This window comes from Lates calcarifer, linkage group LG19, assembly GCF_001640805.2.
Source record: "Lates calcarifer isolate ASB-BC8 linkage group LG19, TLL_Latcal_v3, whole genome shotgun sequence".
Lineage (NCBI taxonomy): Eukaryota > Metazoa > Chordata > Actinopteri > Centropomidae > Lates > Lates calcarifer.
This window is the reverse complement of record NC_066851.1, coordinates 14,371,388-14,391,628: the sequence shown is the minus strand read 5'-3', so window position 1 is coordinate 14,391,628 and position 20,241 is coordinate 14,371,388. Positions and strand designations below refer to the sequence as shown.

Genomic DNA, 20,241 nt, shown 5'->3' with positions numbered 1-20,241 from the left:
GATAGAATGTGCAACTGTGCCGCTATTTTCTTCCTAAAACAACTCTCTTATTGTCCACACAGACCACCAGGACTCCAGGAACCTGGAGACTCAAGTCTAGGAGTCAGTTAAAAATAAATAAAGACTTTTAAGGATCATACTTGTTGCAGCACATTCATAAGAGATCATGTACACTTAACATTACTGTCAGTCATTACCCACAGCATACCGAGGCCTTAGTTTTTACATTGATTAATGTATTGTTACCACCTGACAGGAAGTCAGTCAGTTTCAGTTCATGGCTGCAAATTTTGAAAACCAACTTGCAGGGTTGTAAAGCCTGACTGCGATAAAAGAAAACATTTTGTTGCTTTAATAGTTTTCTTGTTGCTGAAACTATTGATTGTAAGGCTGGGCAATATATGGATATTTTACTGTGATAGAAAATATCATCTGAAATTTCGGAGACTCAAACACTGTGATACAGCATAAATGTTGTCTTTTCCTGGTCTTGAATGTGACGTTACAGCAAATTTTCTTTTCTCAAATATTTCTTGAAATATATTCCAAAAAAAAAAAAATACTGAAAATCTTTGCAAAAATGTTGTCACATCATATCAAAATTAAGGAGTTTGGTCAAAGTATTCTGATTTATAACTGTCAACATCACCTGGTGCTGATTGTTCATTTTATGGCATCCATGTCAATTGATTTGCCTCTAACTCTAATGCTGTTATGCAACTCACATCTTAAATGTTGTTGCTTTCCATCAGCACTGACTCTGCCATAGATTGCCCTCAAGCAAGTTTAATGTCAGTGCAAATTGATTTTAATGCCCTACTGAAATTAACAGTACTATAGCTGCTTAGAGGACAGGGAAAACACGATCATAAATCTGCTTTTAAAACTGGTCAGTGCTATTGTGAAGTATATGTGGAAAGTAATAAATTGGTTTAAGCTTACAGATACACAGGTTTGGTCCTGCTGTACCTGTGCTTTGGCAGCTTTAGGTGATACAAGCTGTCTGGGCAAATGTGTAATAAAATAGAGCTGCTGAACTTCAACTGTTATTAATACAAGGAAGTAATCCACACACTTCAAACCATATGCACACAAACACAAAGTGAGCTTCTACACAGGTAGATACACACTGTTTATTAAAGGCTAACCCTCTGAAACGGACAGAATGTGAATTAACAGCATCCTTGGAGAGGCTTACAAGTGCTACATTCCTAACATCCCATTACCGAGCGTACCCTGCCGTCACACTGCTGCTGGGTCACTGGAGTTATGCACACACAATCACAAATTCACGCACACAGATATAAAGCCAAAGGCACACATACAAACACATGAAAGATGCACACAGAAACACCAATCTGGGCATGGGGGATTGTCACCTTCCTGTCTGACATTCCTGCTTCAGTGTGCCAGGGAGGGCTGCAGTTAGAAGGGCACTGTGGGTGGAGGGAAAGAGATGCGGAGGGTGGACGGAGGGCAGAATCACAAATTTGGCATGTCACATGGTCAAACAGGGAAGATTTACGACTGATCAGGTTCCACATCGGCAGCATGGTGTTGTGGCTTCAGAATGCCAGGTATGGGAGTGAGATCAGACTCCGGCTTTAGTTTATACACCCTTTCTGGCAACTGCAGCCAGTGTGACTGGCTGAAGATGGCAGTGTTATTGGTGGCTGGCGTGGGGAACGTGGTCTTTTGTTGCCTGGTCTTTTACATATTCCTGGTTGCATAGATTATTTACACACCTCGGAAAGCTCAGACGTAACAAAATCGGTGGGAACACATGCACAGAAAGAAATCTGATACAGATTTGGAGTGAAAGCCAGAAGGCCAAAAGCATCGTGACATTAGTTTAACCAATAAAAGAGAAATGCAAACAGGCAAAGAGAATCTTGAAACAGTTGAGAAAAAAATACAGATCTTCTTTTATTTCTCTCATTTTATTTCTCCCTCTATAGTCAGGAGCTATGATTTACTCACCGGTGACATCATGGAGACCACAGCTATTTTTATTGGATGGTAAATGGCTAGCTCTTCTCCATGCTATGCCACCTGTCCAATCCGCACCAGTCAACAAGCCCCTGGGAAAAAAAAGTCAAGCACCCAAAAATGATTGAGAGTTGAAAGGCGGAATATGATACATGCATGCCATGCTACTGTCCTAGGCATGTTTCACAAGTCAAATGTCTTGTCACCGCTACTGGTTTGCTTTCCCTATTTGCCTCTGTTATTCATTACAGTCAACTGTGTATCCAATAATTCAACAGTCACACACACATAGCTATCTGGTGTAATGTCTTTTTCCACAGCTCTTTAACCATCACTCAACATACATTTCTTTTCATTTTTTCATGTGAATCTAAAATAAAATACCCCTGTTTTGAGGAAGCTTTGTTATCTATGCCATGCTCTGCTCCCTTGTTCTCCACTGCAGGATTTTTGATGCATGTATGTGTCTGTGTGTGACTCCAAGGGTGGGATTATTCTTGGCCCTGTGTCGTGTACTCTAAGGTGCATTTTAGTCACATGCCATCTGACCAACCCGTAACCCTGAAAAATGATAAGTACAGTAGCCTGTGGGGGGGGGGTTCATCATAACCCACTGCCCTGCATGATGTCAACTATACCAAAAAACTGGTACTTAAGGTAAAGAACACATGTATGAGATGACAGAGCTGTTAAAGGCCACATTGAAACATATGAAATTTTCAAGTATTGATAGAAGGCAAAATCCTAAGAGACTAAAAGACTAAGGAAAACTGACACTGTGGTCTGCTTATGGAACCACACAGAGGTCTAAAGATCACAAATGAGACCCAGAGAGTCTAATGTATTCCAGTTTGATATTTGTAAGGGTTTTTTGAATTGGCAGGTAATAGGCTCTGTGAGTTTATATATAGACTCACAAACTCATATAGATGCTTCTAATTAGTGCCAGAATCACTGGGAACAGACCAACAAGAGCACTTCATAAATGAATAGCTTGTAAGCCTAAATGTAAGGCCCACTAAAGGATCTGCTGATGAAATGTCTTTTATGTGTATGTGAGTAAGTAGAATAACATTTAGTGTTATTCTTTAGAAGTGAAACCCAGAACTGGTCCTGGATGGTGATGTGCGATAATTGCACACCTCACAGAGACTACAGTACTCTTAACCTTACTGCCTTACTTAAATCACAAACTCATGACAGTGACTAGGAGTCCACCTTGTGGCAAGACAGGAAATTGCAATTAATACTCTTTCTTCTCAGAGCATTCCTTGGAAAAAGTGACTGCTGTGCTGTGATACGGCACTAGTAGGTGACAATGGTGATATCGTGGCATTCATTTTTTAAATATATATATACTTTAATATCCTTAAACAAAGGAACTTTAGAAATAGTGAGATATTATTTTCCCCAATGAGATTTGTTCAATCTTGTGATACATGATGCCTCATTGATGCAAGAGCACCAGAAAGAAACAAGTGAACAGGATGAAAGATGTGATTGTGTTAGCAAACAACATTAGATCACCCTTTATTACCTTTTACAGTCCAATAATATAATATACGTTGTTCTGAAATTGATCATTCTCCCATAATGAGTACTTTTACTATTGGTACTTTAACTATATTTTGATGCAGATACTTATCTACTTTTACTTCACATTTTGAATGCATGACTTCTGCTTGAAACAGAAGTAAAGGAGCTGAGTGTTCTTTGACCACTGGCAGTCAGTTGAGAGGAAAGCTGAATACAATCACACAGGACACTAATGTGACTCTTTGTGAACAACATTTCTGAATTAAATTGAGTAGAATGCTATTCTCCTATCAAAGAAAACATTAAATCTATGATCAACAGGCATAACTTAAGTGTACTGAGCCAAGTTATATTTGAAAGGGAATTCTACCCAATTTGAGAATTCATAGCCTACAACCTGTATCAAAGGGTACAGATTAAAGAGACTCTGTAGATTGTGCACTTTAAAGTTGACTTACCTCCACTTGGCTCTCTGTCATCACTCTTAACAAATATTTTAAATAATTTAAAATCGAGAAATTTAGAGATATACCACATTTTTAATAAAGATATACACAGCCTCTTCCGTACACAGCAGAGCAACTGCACGTCTGCCTGAACCTCTGACCTATACATCCTAATATGAACAGACATTCTCCAATAAAACCCAGTTGTTATGAGAAGTAGAAATTGTGAGATAGTATTTCATTTTAATGAGTTGAGTTTGCGTAAATTACTTAAGTATTTACACATTTTAATTTATTTATTATTATTATTTATTCTGCTTAATATCAAATTCTTTGGGATCTATATTAACGTTATATGAGTTGGAGTGTGTGGCTAGTCGTGGGTTACACTTGGCTCCTCCGCGCCACTGGGGGGCGCGCGTCTGCTGTAAATAAATGCCATCGTGGGTTGACGAGGCCGCCCAGCCATGTTGAGAAGTCTGTCAAGCAAACTGCAGCCCGCCATTGTGTAGAAACCAGGCTCTATAGAGAGATAGGGGCGCTTGGCTGAAACTCTTCAATAGCTAGACAAATTCTACACCCTTGCCGCTTTTATTTAGGAGTAAATACAGTTACACAGGCGCCGGGGGGGAAAGACATGTCAGCCAGCAGCCTTCTTGAACAGGTAAAGAGAGGTATTTTCTGAACATTTACGAGGGCCAAATTTCTCAGCATCGCGACGGCTAGCGAGGATAGCTTAGCTCAGAGGCAGCGGCTGTGGCTCAGTAGTGCAGTAGGCCTGACCACCTGCTAAAGGAACTGACTGCTGAAAATATATCTCTTCATCTATTTTTTCCCCTTCCTCTCTTCTCATAAATCAAACCTTCATGAATCACCTGGACCCAATCCAGAGACCGAAAGGCCAAGGTAATAAAGGTAAGACCAAATCCTGTCTTACATTATCGACTTGGGTTGAGTGAATGCGGATCTTTTTTACGTGCGGTGCGCTTTGAAAATCTTGCGTGCGCGGATGAGATAGCTTGTCCCCTAGCGTCTTGGCAAATAGGCCTGTCTGTCTAAGTTGTGAAGATTTTTCATTTAATTTGCCAATTCGATGAAACACAGATTGGCTTGGTGTTTCATAAGAGTGTTCTCGGCCCTTTACTCACCGTTTGTGAGTTTCCCTTACATCCCTGAAATGACACTTGTAAGGTTCCCACAGTTAGCATTAGCTATCTTGTTTAGCTAACAACGTTAAATGGCAACATGATGCACATCAGCATCATTTTCCTGGTTGTACTCGCAACGGTTTTATGGCACTGACAGGTACGAAAATACGCTCTTATCGCCCGGTCTTTTCTCGATATCAGTCAGCGTAACACATTTTTTGCAGTGTTAGGCTACAGGTGCCATCCTAGCACGCTGGCCACTGGGCTAATGTTAGCCAGGTCCGTCATGTTGAAAGGATTGTTGGCGCTCGTTAACATGGAGACGCTGCGCACTGCATGCAGCTAACCACATAGCTAGCGTGCTAACGTTAGCTGGTTGCTAAGTTAACCCAAAATGACACGTCTTCCGACATGCTTTTCCTGTGTCCAAACGGGCCTCACACGTTCCCGTCGTCATGCTGTCCAGACTGTACTCTTAGATAACATCAAGTTAATAATCTGTGTTTTTTAACCTAACTTTTCCATATCCCGAAACGCTTTCAAAGGCTCCCATGTCATCCAACACAGTGCCGCCAGCTATAACTGAGAACACTCGTAAACTTGTGAAAACAAACCATGTAACAGTGGTCCCTCTTCGTCTAGCATACACCAAATCTGCTATGGAAGCATCATTAATGATGTAACCCGTCCCAAGTTTTAATTAGTCTATTTTGAGGGAATCCGAATGCCTTTAGTTATTCATTTATTTCTTACTACTGCTAGGTGCGTTTAATTCTTAAACAATGGCTGCTTCGTCTCATTGTACATGTTTAAGCTTTGTAATCTGAAGCATATTTAGCAGTTACCATATGTGGTGTCTTGGCTATCTCAGTTTGATTCTTGAATGATTGCAGGGAGTGGTTTTGTTATGTAACAAGTCAAGTGGTGATGATGCTGATGTGAAATGGCCACATAATGTAATGTATCTCACCACTTATATTACTGTAGTCACACAAACTTGTGTACTTTGTTAACATCAGTGTTGCTTTCTTTTCAGTGCAAAACGGAGCTGTGACCCAAAAGGATACTTTGAATGACGATGAGTTTGAGCCTTACCTGAATACTCAGGCCAGACAGGTAAGCTTTTATTGACAGCTGTTTGCCCACAGGTGCTGCTTTTCAGTTGAATTATTTTTTTCATAAGCGACTGAACGACCTTAAAGTTAGGTTTTGTTTATGGTTAATTCTTAATCTTTTAACTTATGGCCGACCAAATGATTGTGGTGTAGTTGGTAGATAAAATCAGCAGGTTTTACCTGGAATTCAGTACTTGACTTTCTCTGTGAAGAGTTTGTCAATTGTAGAACCATTTTCAATAAATGTCAAAAAATAAGCTTAAGTTACAGTAGTAGTACGTAGTAAGTAGACTAATGTCCAGAGTTGACAATATTGACTTTGTGATTGCTTTGGTCACTTTAGGTTCAGATTCATACTGATACTGACCTTGCAGTTTTGCTCAGAACATCCATAATAGTGATACTTTGCATGCTTACTTGGATACACAATGTATTTATGGATATTATATTTTAGACATGGGTTTATCCAGATTCATTTAAACTGAATATGGAATGCCTTGAGCGTTGACTAGAGATGTTTTCTCTGAAGAAATTTGTTGGTGTCACCTTCTCGGTAACAGCTTAAAGAAATTTCTCTACTAGAAGATTAATATATACACTTGGAGTCTAACTTGTTTCAGTGGCCTTGAAGCCTATTTATGCGTGTGCATATCCTTGCTATTTGCATCATGAAGGAACACAAGAAGACCTTAAGAATTTGCAGCTGCATTGGGAACATTTCCTTGTTTAGTGGCCTTGGATTTTATTTCACTTTGCAGCGTGGTAGCTGGAGTTCCCTTTGTGTAGTAACACAGACACTGTCTGTTAAGTGGGCTGTAGAGGAAAAGAATGGACCCTGTATTTTCCTCCACTCAAAAGAATGCACCATCCCTTTTGTCCAAGAGACTATAAATAAGCAAAAAGTAACATAGTTCAGTGCAGTGCATTTACAGATCAGTTGCAAAGAGAGAGGAAAGGATACTTGTTATAGATGCTTTGTTATTATGTGGTGAATCTTGGGCAACAAATGATGACAGTAATTTTATAACTTTGCTCATCTATTATCTTGCTCTGTTTACATGAACAAGGTATACATCTATCAAACAGGAGCTTATCTTAACGGTTAATGTTGGTTATGTGTGTTGTTGCTGTTTTTTTTTTTTTTTCTTTTACAAGATCTTGTCACTAAAACACAATCTTTTTCTGTTTAGAGCAATGCCTATACGGCCATGTCGGACTCGTACATGCCCAGCTACTACAGCCCCTCCATAGGATTTTCCTACTCCCTAAATGAGGCAGCATGGTCCACAGGTGGGGACCCTCCTATGCCTTACCTGGCCTCCTATGGACAGCTGAGCAATGGGGAGCCCCACTACCTCCCGGACGCTATGTTTGGCCAGCCAGGCCCTCTGGGGAGCAACCCTTTCCTTGGTCAGCACGGCTTCAACTTCTTCCCCAGTGGCATCGACTTCTCGGCGTGGGGCAATAGCAGCTCTCAGGGACAGTCGGGGACACCGCAGAGCTCTGGCTACAGCAGCAGCTATGCCTATGCTCCCAGCTCCCTTGGGGGTGCCATGATCGATGGACAGTCCCCATTTGCACCTGCTGCCAATGAGCCGCTCAACAAGGCACCTGGTATGAACAGCCTTGACCAGGGCATGGCGGGGCTTAAGATCAGTGGTGCTGCTCCTGGTGGTAATGGGGACATGACTCCTAAGGTGGTTGGCTCTGGCTTGCCTGGTGGGGGTCCCCTTGGCCCTGTATCATCTGTAGGACCTCCCAGCATGCCTCCTGTCTCAATTGCCCCTGCCAAGCCCGCCTCCTGGGCCGACATTGCCAGCAAGCCAGCCAAGCCTCAACCCAAGCTGAAAACCAAGGGTGGCATGGCCGGTGCCAATTTGCCTCCTCCGCCCATTAAACACAACATGGACATCGGCACTTGGGACAACAAGGGTACCATGCCTAAAGCTGCCACCCCTCAGCAGGTGCCCCCTATCCCCAGCAATGGGCAGCCGCCCAATCAGGCTTCCCCACAGCCCGGAGCTACTGCTGCAGGGAACCCACAAATGCCCCTCAGCAATGGACAGCTGGTACCGCCTGTTTCCCAGATGGGGCAGCATCAGCTTCCACCCAGTGGGCAGCCAGGTATGGCTCCAATGCCCCAGCCTCCACTTTCCCAGGGCCCTCCTCCTCCACCAAGCCAACAGCAGCAACCATCTCAGCCTACTCGTTGGGTCCCTCCACGGAACCGGGCCAATGGTTTTGGGGAAGCTGGTGGGAGTGGGACAGGCCAGTCACCTCCCACCTCTTCGGGGGTGGGTGTTGTACCTGGGGTCCCCTCTGAGCCTCACCCAGTCTTAGAGAAGTTGCGTATGGTCAACAATTATAATCCCAAGGACTTTGACTGGAATCCCAAGCAGGGCCGGGTGTTTATCATCAAGAGCTACTCCGAGGATGACATCCACCGCTCCATCAAGTATAACATCTGGTGCAGCACGGAGCACGGCAACAAGAGGCTCGACACGGCCTACCGTTCGCTGGGTGGCAAAGGGCCACTTTATCTTCTGTTCAGTGTCAATGGGAGTGGTCACTTCTGTGGCGTAGCAGAGATGCGCTCACCCGTGGACTACAACACGTCTGCTGGCGTGTGGTCACAGGACAAGTGGAAGGGTCGTTTTGATGTGCGCTGGATCTTTGTTAAGGACGTTCCCAACAGTCAGCTGAGGCACATTCGACTGGAGAACAACGAAAACAAGCCAGTGACCAACTCTCGGGACACACAGGAGGTACCACTGGACAAGGCCAGGCAGGTGCTAAAGATCATCGCTGGATATAAACACACCACTTCCATTTTCGATGACTTTTCTCACTACGAGAAGCGTCAGGAGGAGGAAGAGTGTGTGAAAAAGGTAACATAATTACTGTTGAATAAAGTGATCAAAGAGATGAATGAAAAAAAGTATTGGGCTTTAACTTGTGTTGAAGAAGGTGTAGTATATGAAGCCTGTGTGTGTGTGTGCGGGCATGCACGCATGTTCAATGTTGTTTTTTGCATTACAAAGGATTAGATGAACATCAAGGATTTACAGCTGGATTGAGATCTTTGTCAGAATTTGATGTGATTGTACACAGTAGGATATTTGGTGACTTTTTTTTTTTTTTCTTCTTTCTCCAGTTCTTCACTGTGGTGTCTGTTTTATCACTCATATGTAATGCCCCATATTAAAATAGGAAAACATATGTAAGAATGACACTTAAAAGCTGATATTGTGAAATGCTAACATTAAGCAAATTATGAGAACACATTTAACACATTGATTGGTTTGTGTTGTGGCAGTATCAGTGGTATCTGTTCCTATCTACAACATATACTCAGTTGCGCAACTTCCTGAAGTGTTAATGTGAATTTATTTATTTAAACCCTTTATATCTTAACAGGCATTTTGGTATTTGGTGATATCTGTTTAACTTATGTTGAACTGATCAGCATCAACATAAGTAACAAACACAAGGAACATAGATAAACAAAAACAGGAGTAAATGTGTATTGTAGCTCATAAAATATATGCTTGTTTGCATTTCTCATTACTTTCTGAAAAAGGTACTGGTTAATACTGGGGCTCTGATATCTTGCACAGCTGTATTACACATTTTGTAACCTTTTTACCTTACAGAGGGACAAATTAAGAGAGAACATAATATTTCCTTGGAACTTTCCGTAACACAGCAGCTTGTTAACTTGGATTAAAGTTTCCTTGCTTGCTTTTAGATGTAGAAAAGCTTGTTTTATTCTGTGGATACACAAACATTTATCCTCCCAGTGTTTAGTTGGTTCATGCCAAGAACTGCTGTTATAGTTGGATCTTTATATTCACCCCACTGTGTATTTTTAAGGCATGCACTTGAGGGAAAGTGTAATGGCTTGTTAAAGCCACAAAATGTGCTGCCTAAAGGTTATGGTTACTACTGAAAAGCTAAGATACACGAGCTGTAGAAACAAGTAAGTTGGTCAGTGTCCTTTTTTAAAATACTTGCTTTATATTACAGATTTTGTTGAACACTGTTTTTTTCTGCTACCTGTTTCCTCACACTTTGCAGCAAGCAAGCAAGCAAGATTGTACAAAATCAAATGTACTAGATGTGATGATACAGACATTAGTATTACATATACATTTGAAAATTATTTTGCAGGTGCATAACTCAGTGTGTTCACAAGTATTCATTTAAGACGTATGAAGTACTTTAAAATGTTAAGTGACTGTTATTGACTGCAGTAAAATTGACCTATTTGTTGCATAGTGCTGGATGCAGTGGATGAGGTTTTTCAATGTATCATTGTTGAGTCAAATTACACTTGACAGTAGTAGAATACTGATTGATGTATAATATAAAAGTTAGGTTTTAGATTTGTTGTGTTTGAAATTTGGTTGTTCCAGTTATGCTCAGTTTTCACTCCTCTGTGTGACAGGTGGAGGTCCAAGGCAGTGAGCCATATCCCAGCAACCCAAGCAACAGGACTCATTACAGGCTTCAGGTAACTTGCTTCATCTGTCGCCATATGCAGAAGCAGTATGTATGTTGTTATTTTTGTACCTGGAGGCTGCTTGAAGTCTTTCAGTTTGCTTCTACTGCTATGCAGAATTGTACATATTAAGTTGAATTACTAACAGAAATCAGGCATTGTTGTCCTGTTATGGGTGGTTATACGCATTCAACTTCATCAAAGAATGTACTCGAATGAAGTTGTGGGGATCTGGGTCATCTGTAGTTTGAAAATACATGTATGTTGTATTTTGCCGTTTCGTAATTTTCTGTCTTTTTGATTGTATTCTAGGAGCGCCAAGGACGAGTCAAGTAACAGTGCTTTGGTCTAGAGACTGCAATGGCCCCCCCTAAAGCCCTGTCCACCCCATTACATCATTACATCCAGATCTCTTAAGAAAATCTAATAGGGGTGAAGAATTAACCAAGGACAAAAACTAAATGAAGACTTTCTTTGATTTCTTTGACTTTAAAGACTTACTTCGAACTTGTAGTAAAAAGAAAAAGAAACGATTATAGGACTACAACTAAAATACATAGCATCCTTAGGTGAAATCTTTTTTGCCCCACCCCATTCCACTACATATGCTTTTCCCCCTGTATGCTGCTTTGTCCTTTTTTCCTTTTTTCCTTTTTTCCTTTTTTAAATGAAAGGATCCTCTGTTTTTATGGTCCAAGAGCAATTAATTATCTCATAAACACACAAATCCAATAGAAATGTGTAGTTTTGGCTTATAATAGTGTCCCAAAGTCAAGAATGGGCAGTTTGTCTCATTTTCTTTGTACCCCCTCCCCCACTGTCTTCTGAGGATGCTCAACTCTTCAACCAGGACCCAGTGGAGTTTTCTCCTCAGTGGATCTTCATCATAGGCAGGTGGTGTCAACGATACTCACTCCAGAATCTGTTTAGTACATGCTTGCCATGTTTTTGGTTGAGAGGACTGCAAGATGTTCAGGATGGCCCTCTATTTTGTTTTCGCATGTGTTGGACGGAGTGTGTGGGGAAGGTAGGGTCTGGAGGACCTGGAGGACCTGGAGAGGAGTAGGGAAGGGGGTCAAGAGTTTGAAAGCAGAAGAAATGTTAAGTTGATGAGCCTTGCTCTGTGTATAATTTTATGGTCTAAAAATGGGGCCCTCTGTTAACCAGTCTTCATCGGACTTTATTTACCCTCTTTTTCTTTGTCTTGGACAAGTTAATTCATCGTTGCTATGGGCTGCTTTCTTGTTTTTTTGTTTTTTCTCCTTCCCCCCCGTTTTCTAAAGACAGTGATGCGAGTGGCCTTGCCCCCACTCTTTCTATTAATCAGTTCAAAAGTAATAAATGTGGTATATTCAGCAGAACTGGTGTGCATTCCCCTTGTTTGACTCTGTAAAGCAATTTTGTCACGCAGTACGTCTGTGCATTATTTTCATCTGTTTTTCTTTTCCCTGATGGGTATATGAATGAATGTTTTTCTGCTAACCTTCATACTCAACCCGTCCACTCCCCACCCTTACTTCCAATTTTCACCACTGTACCCTGCATTTCTTTCCAAACCTGCCTCGTCCTCCACACTCCCATCTTCCTGTTTCTGACTGCTCAGCCAACCATACATAGTATAATATCACAAGCAGCTTCCACCATTTTCAGAATGTCATTGTTGGTGAGTTAAAAAAAAAAACGCAAGGTCCTCTTTCAGAACTACTGGCTTTTATTTGTGGCATAATAAAGATGCTCCACAAAGTCACGTGTGGGTTTCCCTCATCATTAGCTATGTTTATTCTGAAGTCACGTGGGTGGCCTGTCGCACCTGTCTACTGTGTTGTATCATAATTATCACCAGGCAGAAAATAATACCTGTTGGGATGTACTAAATTGGTCAAATCTGTTTTTACCGTGCTGTCTTTAATTTCTTTTGTGGCACTACACCACTGTAACGTAGCCCTATAAAATTTGTGCAACGTATTTTTGTCTTGGGGACTATAAAAGGTGTTTTACGGTATTTACGGGCTAAAGCTCATTTTCCATCGGCTCATCAGCCACACCTGGGTAGAACTGATTTCAGACCAAATTCATGCATGAAAGGTAAGCAATGATATTAACTTGACACACCTTAGCTGTTAGAGGTATTGAAGCGTTTAACATGGTTAAAAATGAGATGCATTCGTGAATATGTTCACCGTATCTCGTTTACCTGCGTGTGTACAAAACTGGGAAACGATGTGGATTCCGCCATTTTCTTTCTCCGTCTTTGTGGCTATAACGTTGCGGCCACAAGAGGGCGACACAGTATTATTTACTGCTGTTCATTTTCCATCCTCAAAAGAGGACAGGGTCTTCTTCAATTGGGGTTAACGGGTTTCTCAAACGGGTCTCAGCATTAAGCATGGATGTATTAAAGAGTAGACCTTGTGTACATTCAGTCTGAATGTGGATATATGTTTGTTTTTATATATATATATAATTTGTTGTTTTGTTTCTAATGTCGGTGAAATACTGCGTATATCACCGACATTAGAAACAATCTAACAGAAAATATTTTTTGTATCAAAACTTTATCAGTTAATGATTAGTGCTATGTTGTCCTATGTTCCTGACATTTGATGGTTGTATGTAACGTATAGTGGAGACTAGGCAATTTAAACGCGGGAAACTTCCAGTCACAGGTGTACTAATTTTGAAATTTGCCTGAGTCATAATATTACGACCAGTAAGCCAAATAAACAGGTAAACCTGCCACCAAAACTAACAGCCTTCTTCCTACGGAAAATCAAGCATACAAGTCTTTTTTTTTTTTACAGGAGCCAAGTCTAGATAATACGTTTTCACGTTGTTAGGTTTGTTTACACTAGTGTGTTTGTAAGCATTAAAAACCATAACATAGTCTACTCTATATAGGCCTATATACATTTTACAGAAATCATAACAGTCAGCACAAAATTGCTTTTAATCTGTATGTGAAATATTGAATATTAGGCTATAGCCTCTGTGAATTTAATTATGATTTACAGCCTATCATGTATTCTTGTGCCTTTTTTAATTCACACAGATTTTGCATAGTTTATACAGATGAAGCACTGCAAAAAATTCTGAATTATGTCTGACCTTCACCCCTGGATAGAGGATGTACAAATTAACCCCAGACCAAAACTATGGCCTCAATAATAATAATAATAATAATAATAATAATAATAATACTCATGATAATTATAGGCCAAATGGTTAAAATAATGATTTACTGACAGAATCAAACTAAGAAAGGCCTATCTCAGAAACTTTGGCTGGTGATAGACCCAGTGTTCAAACTGGGAAAAAGAAAATCTGAGGCTACAACAGGAGAGCATCACTCAGCTTTTTGGGACTCAAGGGCAGGGTCTTGGGAAGACAAGACCTGCGTGTGCCTGTGTGTTTGCTTGAGTGTCGGGGTGGGGGGGTTGACGGCACGTGTCGTGTCTGCGTTGTGGGTGCGTGGCAAACACGCTGCCTCGAGGGGATCTCCCGTGACCCTTATCTGCGCGTCTCTGGGGACGTCTTTTAGCCCCTCCTGGGATGCAAATGAACGGCCATAAAAGAGAGTCAGATACAGGCACCGAGACGATGGAGGAGAAGAAAGGGAAATGGGACCATGGGGAGAAAGTGCAGTTGGGGGGGGGGGCTGAAGGCAAAGAAGAGGAGGGGTGGAGGTCAGCACTCACATCTTGAAGCGCATGAAGCTAAATGCATGGAGGAGATGGAGAAACAAAATAAGTTGCCCTGCGGTGGTGAGAGGAGAAATTCCTCACTCTGCTGATGACAGTTTTGTAGTGTACGTGTGTGTGTGTGCGCGCGCGTGTTTGTGTGTATTGGGGAACTTCATGCTTTTTTTTCACGCGCAGAATCTCGACTCTATATAGGAGGCACTCGAATTATAATAGTCTCCTTTCGCCTGACTTCAGTACAAGCTGCGATTCAGACAAAATGAAAAAAAATACATTTACTTTTTTTAAAAATCATATAAATCATCATATTTTTGCATGGACCCATTTAAGCGATTATATAGGCTGTTACTCGGTTAAACTGTTTCCATGGATTATATAGGGAAAAATATTTACAATATAGTGTGTTGTATTTTGTCTGATAGACACTATTGTTTAGCCAGAGAGCCGCACATTAAACGTGCTGTGTCTATGGGTTCATATCGCACTGCAAGGTCATGGTTCTGCTTTATTTTCCCTCATTACCATGAGGCATCCATCTCTTTCTTCCATTAGTGACGCTTCACCATGTCGCCAACCCGACCTCTATTTACATGACTAAATTAGATTTCTTCTCTCTTTTCGTGCGTTTTGTTTCCAATCGAAAAACCTGCCTATAATATTCAAAAGAAGAAAACTGTAATAAAGCCAAATAAAGAGATAAAGAAATAAAAATACAGCAACATAAGTGACTAAATCTGGATTGTTTTAATATATGAAAAAAAATATATTCATGTTATGTTCAAATTTTGCAAATAAGCTACATACATACCTTGTGTGTGACAAACTATTTGATACTAAAATACGTTTATACCTTATACCTTTTAACACGTTTGATAAAATGTCTCTTTTCTGTGGTCTGTAATCTTACACCTGTCATCAATTTATCAGCCTTATTTTCCATCATAACTGAAAGTGGCAGCCCAAAAAGAAAAAAAGGGGGGCTATTTAGGAATAAGAATGTCATGATGATGAATGTTTTTATCACGTGACGGGGTCTATATGTGGTCACCTGCTCTCCATCACCAGGGGTCCCTGCACTGTTGACATATTGAGTATCGCCCCCTCATTTCTTCTAGTATCCCATTTCTATTGAGAGTTTTTGAAAATGCATAATGTGTAGACAGGCGCAGGGGCCTGAAAACAGTTGATGACCTCTGTCTCAACATATGTGGCACACTTGCCCTCTGCATGCTCTAATTGTGTGGAGATGACAGGCAATAATTAAATGTCACCCACTGGTATATAAAAATATCAGAGAAGCACATAGGCTTAATATAGATGCAGGATGTATTGTGGAAATTATAATTACATGTGTGCATTTGTGTGTTCTTATTATCTCAAGCTTACAATCCTGCATTTTTTTAACTGCTTAACTCTGATGCATGATTGTTTTTGTGTTGATTTTGTTCATTCGTCCTACAATATAATTGATTGAGTCATATTATTGTTATATACTTGGCTAAAGTCTGAGAAAACAGAGAATTAAAGAAATAGATGGCAAAGAATCTGACCAAAAATCCACAATTTCTTTTTCTTTCTTTCTTTTTTTTAATGGTATATACTGCCTCCATCATCTAAGATGTAGGTCAACTCACTCTCTATCGCCTACAGCGATTTACAGCTGGAATCATTTGATGCAGCTCTGTGATTATAGGCAGTAGAAATGAAGCTCATTATTTAAATTGCTTGATGTGCTTTGGGCCTTTATACTTTGAAAAGAAATACTAGATAGTACAAATAGAGATGTATTCCATGAAATGACTTCTTTATTGAGACTTTTTTGCAGGACAAAAACACAAACAAAAGCGCGATACTGAAACTCCAACAGAAAAAAACAATAATTTCAAATAAAGTGCAAAGTCGTGGTGGTGGTGGAAATATGCTCAGTTGAAATAAAATAAATCAGCATGCGTGAGAATGATTCAGGAGGTTGTTTGCTTTTATGATAGGCCTACTGGCAGAACTGAGTAAAAACAATAATTTTTCTACAGTACAGCACATCATGCTCTTATAGCACTCTCACCCTGTTTTTCCATCTTCCCCTCAGATAGGGCAAGTGTACGCTCATGCGTAAACACACAGACCTTTGAAGTGGCCCTCTGTCACCACATGGCAAATCCCCCTGGTGTGATCCCTCTGTCCATTTGGCCACAGGACCGACACTGGTAGGCTGCCTACAGCTCTGTCTGTTCTGACATTATGGAAACCAGTATATTAGACTGGTGCCCAGTGATTATGATACATTTCTCTCTGTTATGTTTCCTGTTTGTCTCAGTAATATATATATATATATATATATATATATATATATTATATTTATATGGCTTACATTAAATGACCTGTATACCGGCTTCTGGTCACTGCTCTGTCACCTCTTTTCCTAATGCTTCCTCTCCTGCTTCCCTGTGACTATTAATGTTAATCTCATAGGATTGTAGCGGAGATCCATCTGTGTAGTTATCAGAGCTACTCTCCTGTCCTGTATAGCGGCTTTATGCTGGTCTCTCAGGTGAGCGAAGACTGTGGCTTCTCTCTTGGCATTCACCGCGTGCCTTAATTGTATTGAAATTAAATCAAGGTCCACTGTGAACACAAAGAGCTCAAACCCAAACTTCCAAAACGTTCTTGTGTCGTTTTCACGTCCTCTCCTCCTCTAACACTTACCCTGCTTTTAGCAACACTTGCCCTCCTTTATATTCATGGTCTATAGCAATTTTCAACATGTGCTCTATTTGCTAATCACTTAAAAGTACGTCCTGTTTTTGTTTTTTACCGGTCCATCCCTGTTTGACTTTCTCATTCCTCTTTCCTCACCTGTGATCTCTCCTCCCTGTGGACTCAAAGGCGGCTATGCGGTCCTTTCACACGTCAAAGTACATTGCATGCTAATCCCACAGCAACATGCATTCTCCCTTTGCAATGAAAATAGGTTTTCAATGCAGACAATACAGGGGGGAAAAAACACACATAAGATACAAACCAGTGACATTGTGATGAGCAGCCCAGAGTGTGTAAATGCATGCATTGCGTTTGTGGATGTGCAAGAAAGGGTTTCCATCAACAAAATATGAACAAAGAAAAAATAAACATCTAGTGATCATCAAAGCAGCATTCACACCATTAAGGCATTCTCTGTATACGCATACTACAGCGCATTTAAAAAAAAAAAAGCACCACAGAGAGAGGAGAGCACAGAGAAACAGGGAGTGAGATAGAGCGAGCGAGCAGAGCTACCTTTGTTGCACCATAAAGAGAGCAGCAGCCCAGCTACCTGATTGCTGCCATTCCTGCAGACCATCTTCCCCCTCAGAGCAAAACAAAGGATGACGACTAGATATTTATGAGTACACACAGCGATGCGCCGCTACGCCTTATCCTCACCATAGCACTGCCTCCGCTGCTCCTGGTTAAGAGCTTGGTATGGCTTTAACCAGACCAAGCAGTTCTTCATTACAGTTGGTAAAGCTGTGTCGTTATCCCCCCCTCCAACCCCACTCCTACCCTCCCTCCTACTCTCCATCTCTTCTCTACTGTTCTCTCTCTCTCTCTGTGCACTCTGCGCATGTAACCACAGCCATGTACAGACTGGAAAACAGAATCTAAATAACAAGTCTCCATCCTCTGATTAATAACTACATACTGAAATGAATAATTTAACAAAGAATAAATTCTAATCAATGAAAAAAAGCAAAAACCTAAGAGGAAGAATTTAGCTTCTTTGCCATTATGCAAGACTCTCAGGTCCAGAAAAACTGCAAGTTACAATTAAAATACCTCTCTTTTTAAACTCTTGACCAATGCGCTTGATTCCATTCTGTATTTGCCTACATAGAATACTACTGTAGCACAAGCAGAATAGGGTTTTCTCAGATCAAATATATCCTTCCTCTCTAAAGATGAGGCGAAAAACAGCAGAGGAGCTGCAGAGTATTTCCTCCTTTCAGGTCCTTGGTCCTGGTTTTGTTATTGTTGTTGCTGTAGTTGTAGCTGTGACTGCGCAGCTCCATCCTGTGAAGGTCCTTGTGGGTTGGGAAGATCAGGGGAGCAGGCACACTGGGGGTGGTGGGATGGTGAACAAGGGGGGCTGAAGGGACGGGAGGCAGGCAGGCAGGTGTCACGCATGCAGTCAGGGGAAAGAGGAGAGAGGGTAGCAGGAACAAAAAAAAGAGAGAAAAAAACTCAGCTAAATTCTACCCAGTCACCATCATTAGAAAAATCCATTTGGATCTGCTCAAGACAAAACCAAAAAGGAAGACAAAAAAGCCCAAGATGTAAAATATACATATATAAGCCGGGTAGGTATATATGTATAAGGATCCAAGGGAGAAGGAGGAGAAGGAGAGAGATAAGGGATGGACGGACGAGGAGGAACAGGCAACTGGCTCACACACAGACACACTGCGCCGAGGCGAAGGCACGGGCTTCAATTTATGCTTTCTGGTCGACACCACCCCCCACCTCACATACACACGCACGCACACACGCGCACATACACACACACACGTAGACACACACACACACACACACAGAACGTCCCGCCCCTATCTGCCCCTGTCCCTGTCCTGTCCCGTACTGGATGCGTGGCCCAGCTGATCAGTGCAGAGGGATTAGCCATCGGGGCCAGCTGGCAGGGATTACACAGGCAAAGTGGGGGGAGGTGTGTGTGTGTGCGTGTGTGTGTGCGTGTGTGTTGGTGGGGTGGGTGGGGTGGGGGGGTAGGCCTAATACTGTGGATGGGAGGGGGGTGGTTGGGAGGCCCTATCTTGTCCTGCACACACACACACATGTACATGCACATACACACAGATGTGCTTGTACACACACACATTTCGCTCACATATACAACACTTTTACATACACATTTCATGCAGTCGCACATGAGGTATCATGCACCAGCACCTGAACACAATACGAAGCGCTTGCAAATGTGACTTTGCGGCGAATGCACAGGCTGCAGCGGCACTGACTGCAGCCGGGCCAGTAATGCATGCAGCGCATCCCCTCACCCGGCGAGCCACGACGACACACGGTGTTGATAAATGTATGTAAATATGCACAAGGGGGACGGAGTGGAGGAGTGAAAAGGAGGGGGCAACAGAGGGGAGGGAACTCCACGGGCGTGTGGGGCTAGGCTGACAATGCAAGGCTTTGACCCCTGACCCCTCTCCACTCCATCATCCGCAGCCATCAGCTGATCCCGGGAAATGGACAGCCGCAGTAAACCCCCACCCCCTCCTCTTCTCTTCCTCCCTCTCAAACACGCGCACACATACACACATGCTTGTCCACTAAAAGCACTGCTGAATCTACCAGGGCCCACCTCAACTCTTTTTTTCCCCCTTCAATCCTTTTCCATCTCTCGTTCCCTCCAGCCCTCCATTGCTCTTTCCCGTCTCATGCCTCACTTCACCACTTAGCTCATCCCGATATCCCCGCTCCTAACCTCTCTCATTATTTTGAAATGTGTCGACATCTACAACTGTCATATCTATGCAGGAAGAGATCCATTCTGAATGAATATATTTTTTTATGTGTTCGTGTTTTGACTGATCCCATTGTATTCAAGATTTTTTGCTTATATTGGCTGTCAGTCTTAGTTTTACCATTTTTTCTAGTGCTGTTTAGACCTCTGCCACAATGCTGTCATATTTTATCTCCAGTGCTTCATGTAGGAGTTAAAGCAGTGACATTTTTTCTATTTTTCAAATGCAACAAATTCTTTATCAGTATATCAAATACATTTATGCACTGTTTTTACATTGCTGGAAT

General features: G+C 41.7%; 1 protein-coding gene across 2 annotated transcripts; it reads left to right on the top strand.

Annotated features, from left to right (window-relative positions):
- Positions 1-4,424: 4,424 nt before the first annotated feature.
- Positions 4,425-12,482, top strand: ythdf2 (YTH N6-methyladenosine RNA binding protein F2). 2 transcript variants are annotated; one of them, XM_018663651.2, is made up of 6 exons: positions 4,425-4,635; positions 4,862-4,877; positions 6,156-6,235; positions 7,425-9,122; positions 10,682-10,747; positions 11,048-12,482. In XM_018663651.2, exons 1-6 carry the CDS (start codon positions 4,609-4,611, stop codon positions 11,069-11,071), a joined length of 1,911 nt encoding a protein of 636 aa, XP_018519167.1. In that variant the 5' UTR covers positions 4,425-4,608; the 3' UTR covers positions 11,072-12,482. The 2 variants fall into 2 exon arrangements, with proteins under 2 accessions (XP_018519167.1, XP_018519166.1); XM_018663650.2 differs by having other exon boundaries at positions 4,426-4,635; positions 4,862-4,886.
- Positions 12,483-20,241: the final 7,759 nt, after the last annotated feature.

Bases quoted from the DNA above. Each gene is read 5' to 3' on its own strand.
- ythdf2 (XM_018663650.2), top strand. From the start codon at position 4,609: ATGTCAGCCAGCAGCCTTCTTGAACAG. The intron at 6,236-7,424 runs GTAAGCTTTTAT...TTTTCTGTTTAG, and splicing joins TGAATACTCAGGCCAGACAG to AGCAATGCCTATACGGCCAT. The intron at 9,123-10,681 runs GTAACATAATTA...TCTGTGTGACAG, and splicing joins AGGAAGAGTGTGTGAAAAAG to GTGGAGGTCCAAGGCAGTGA.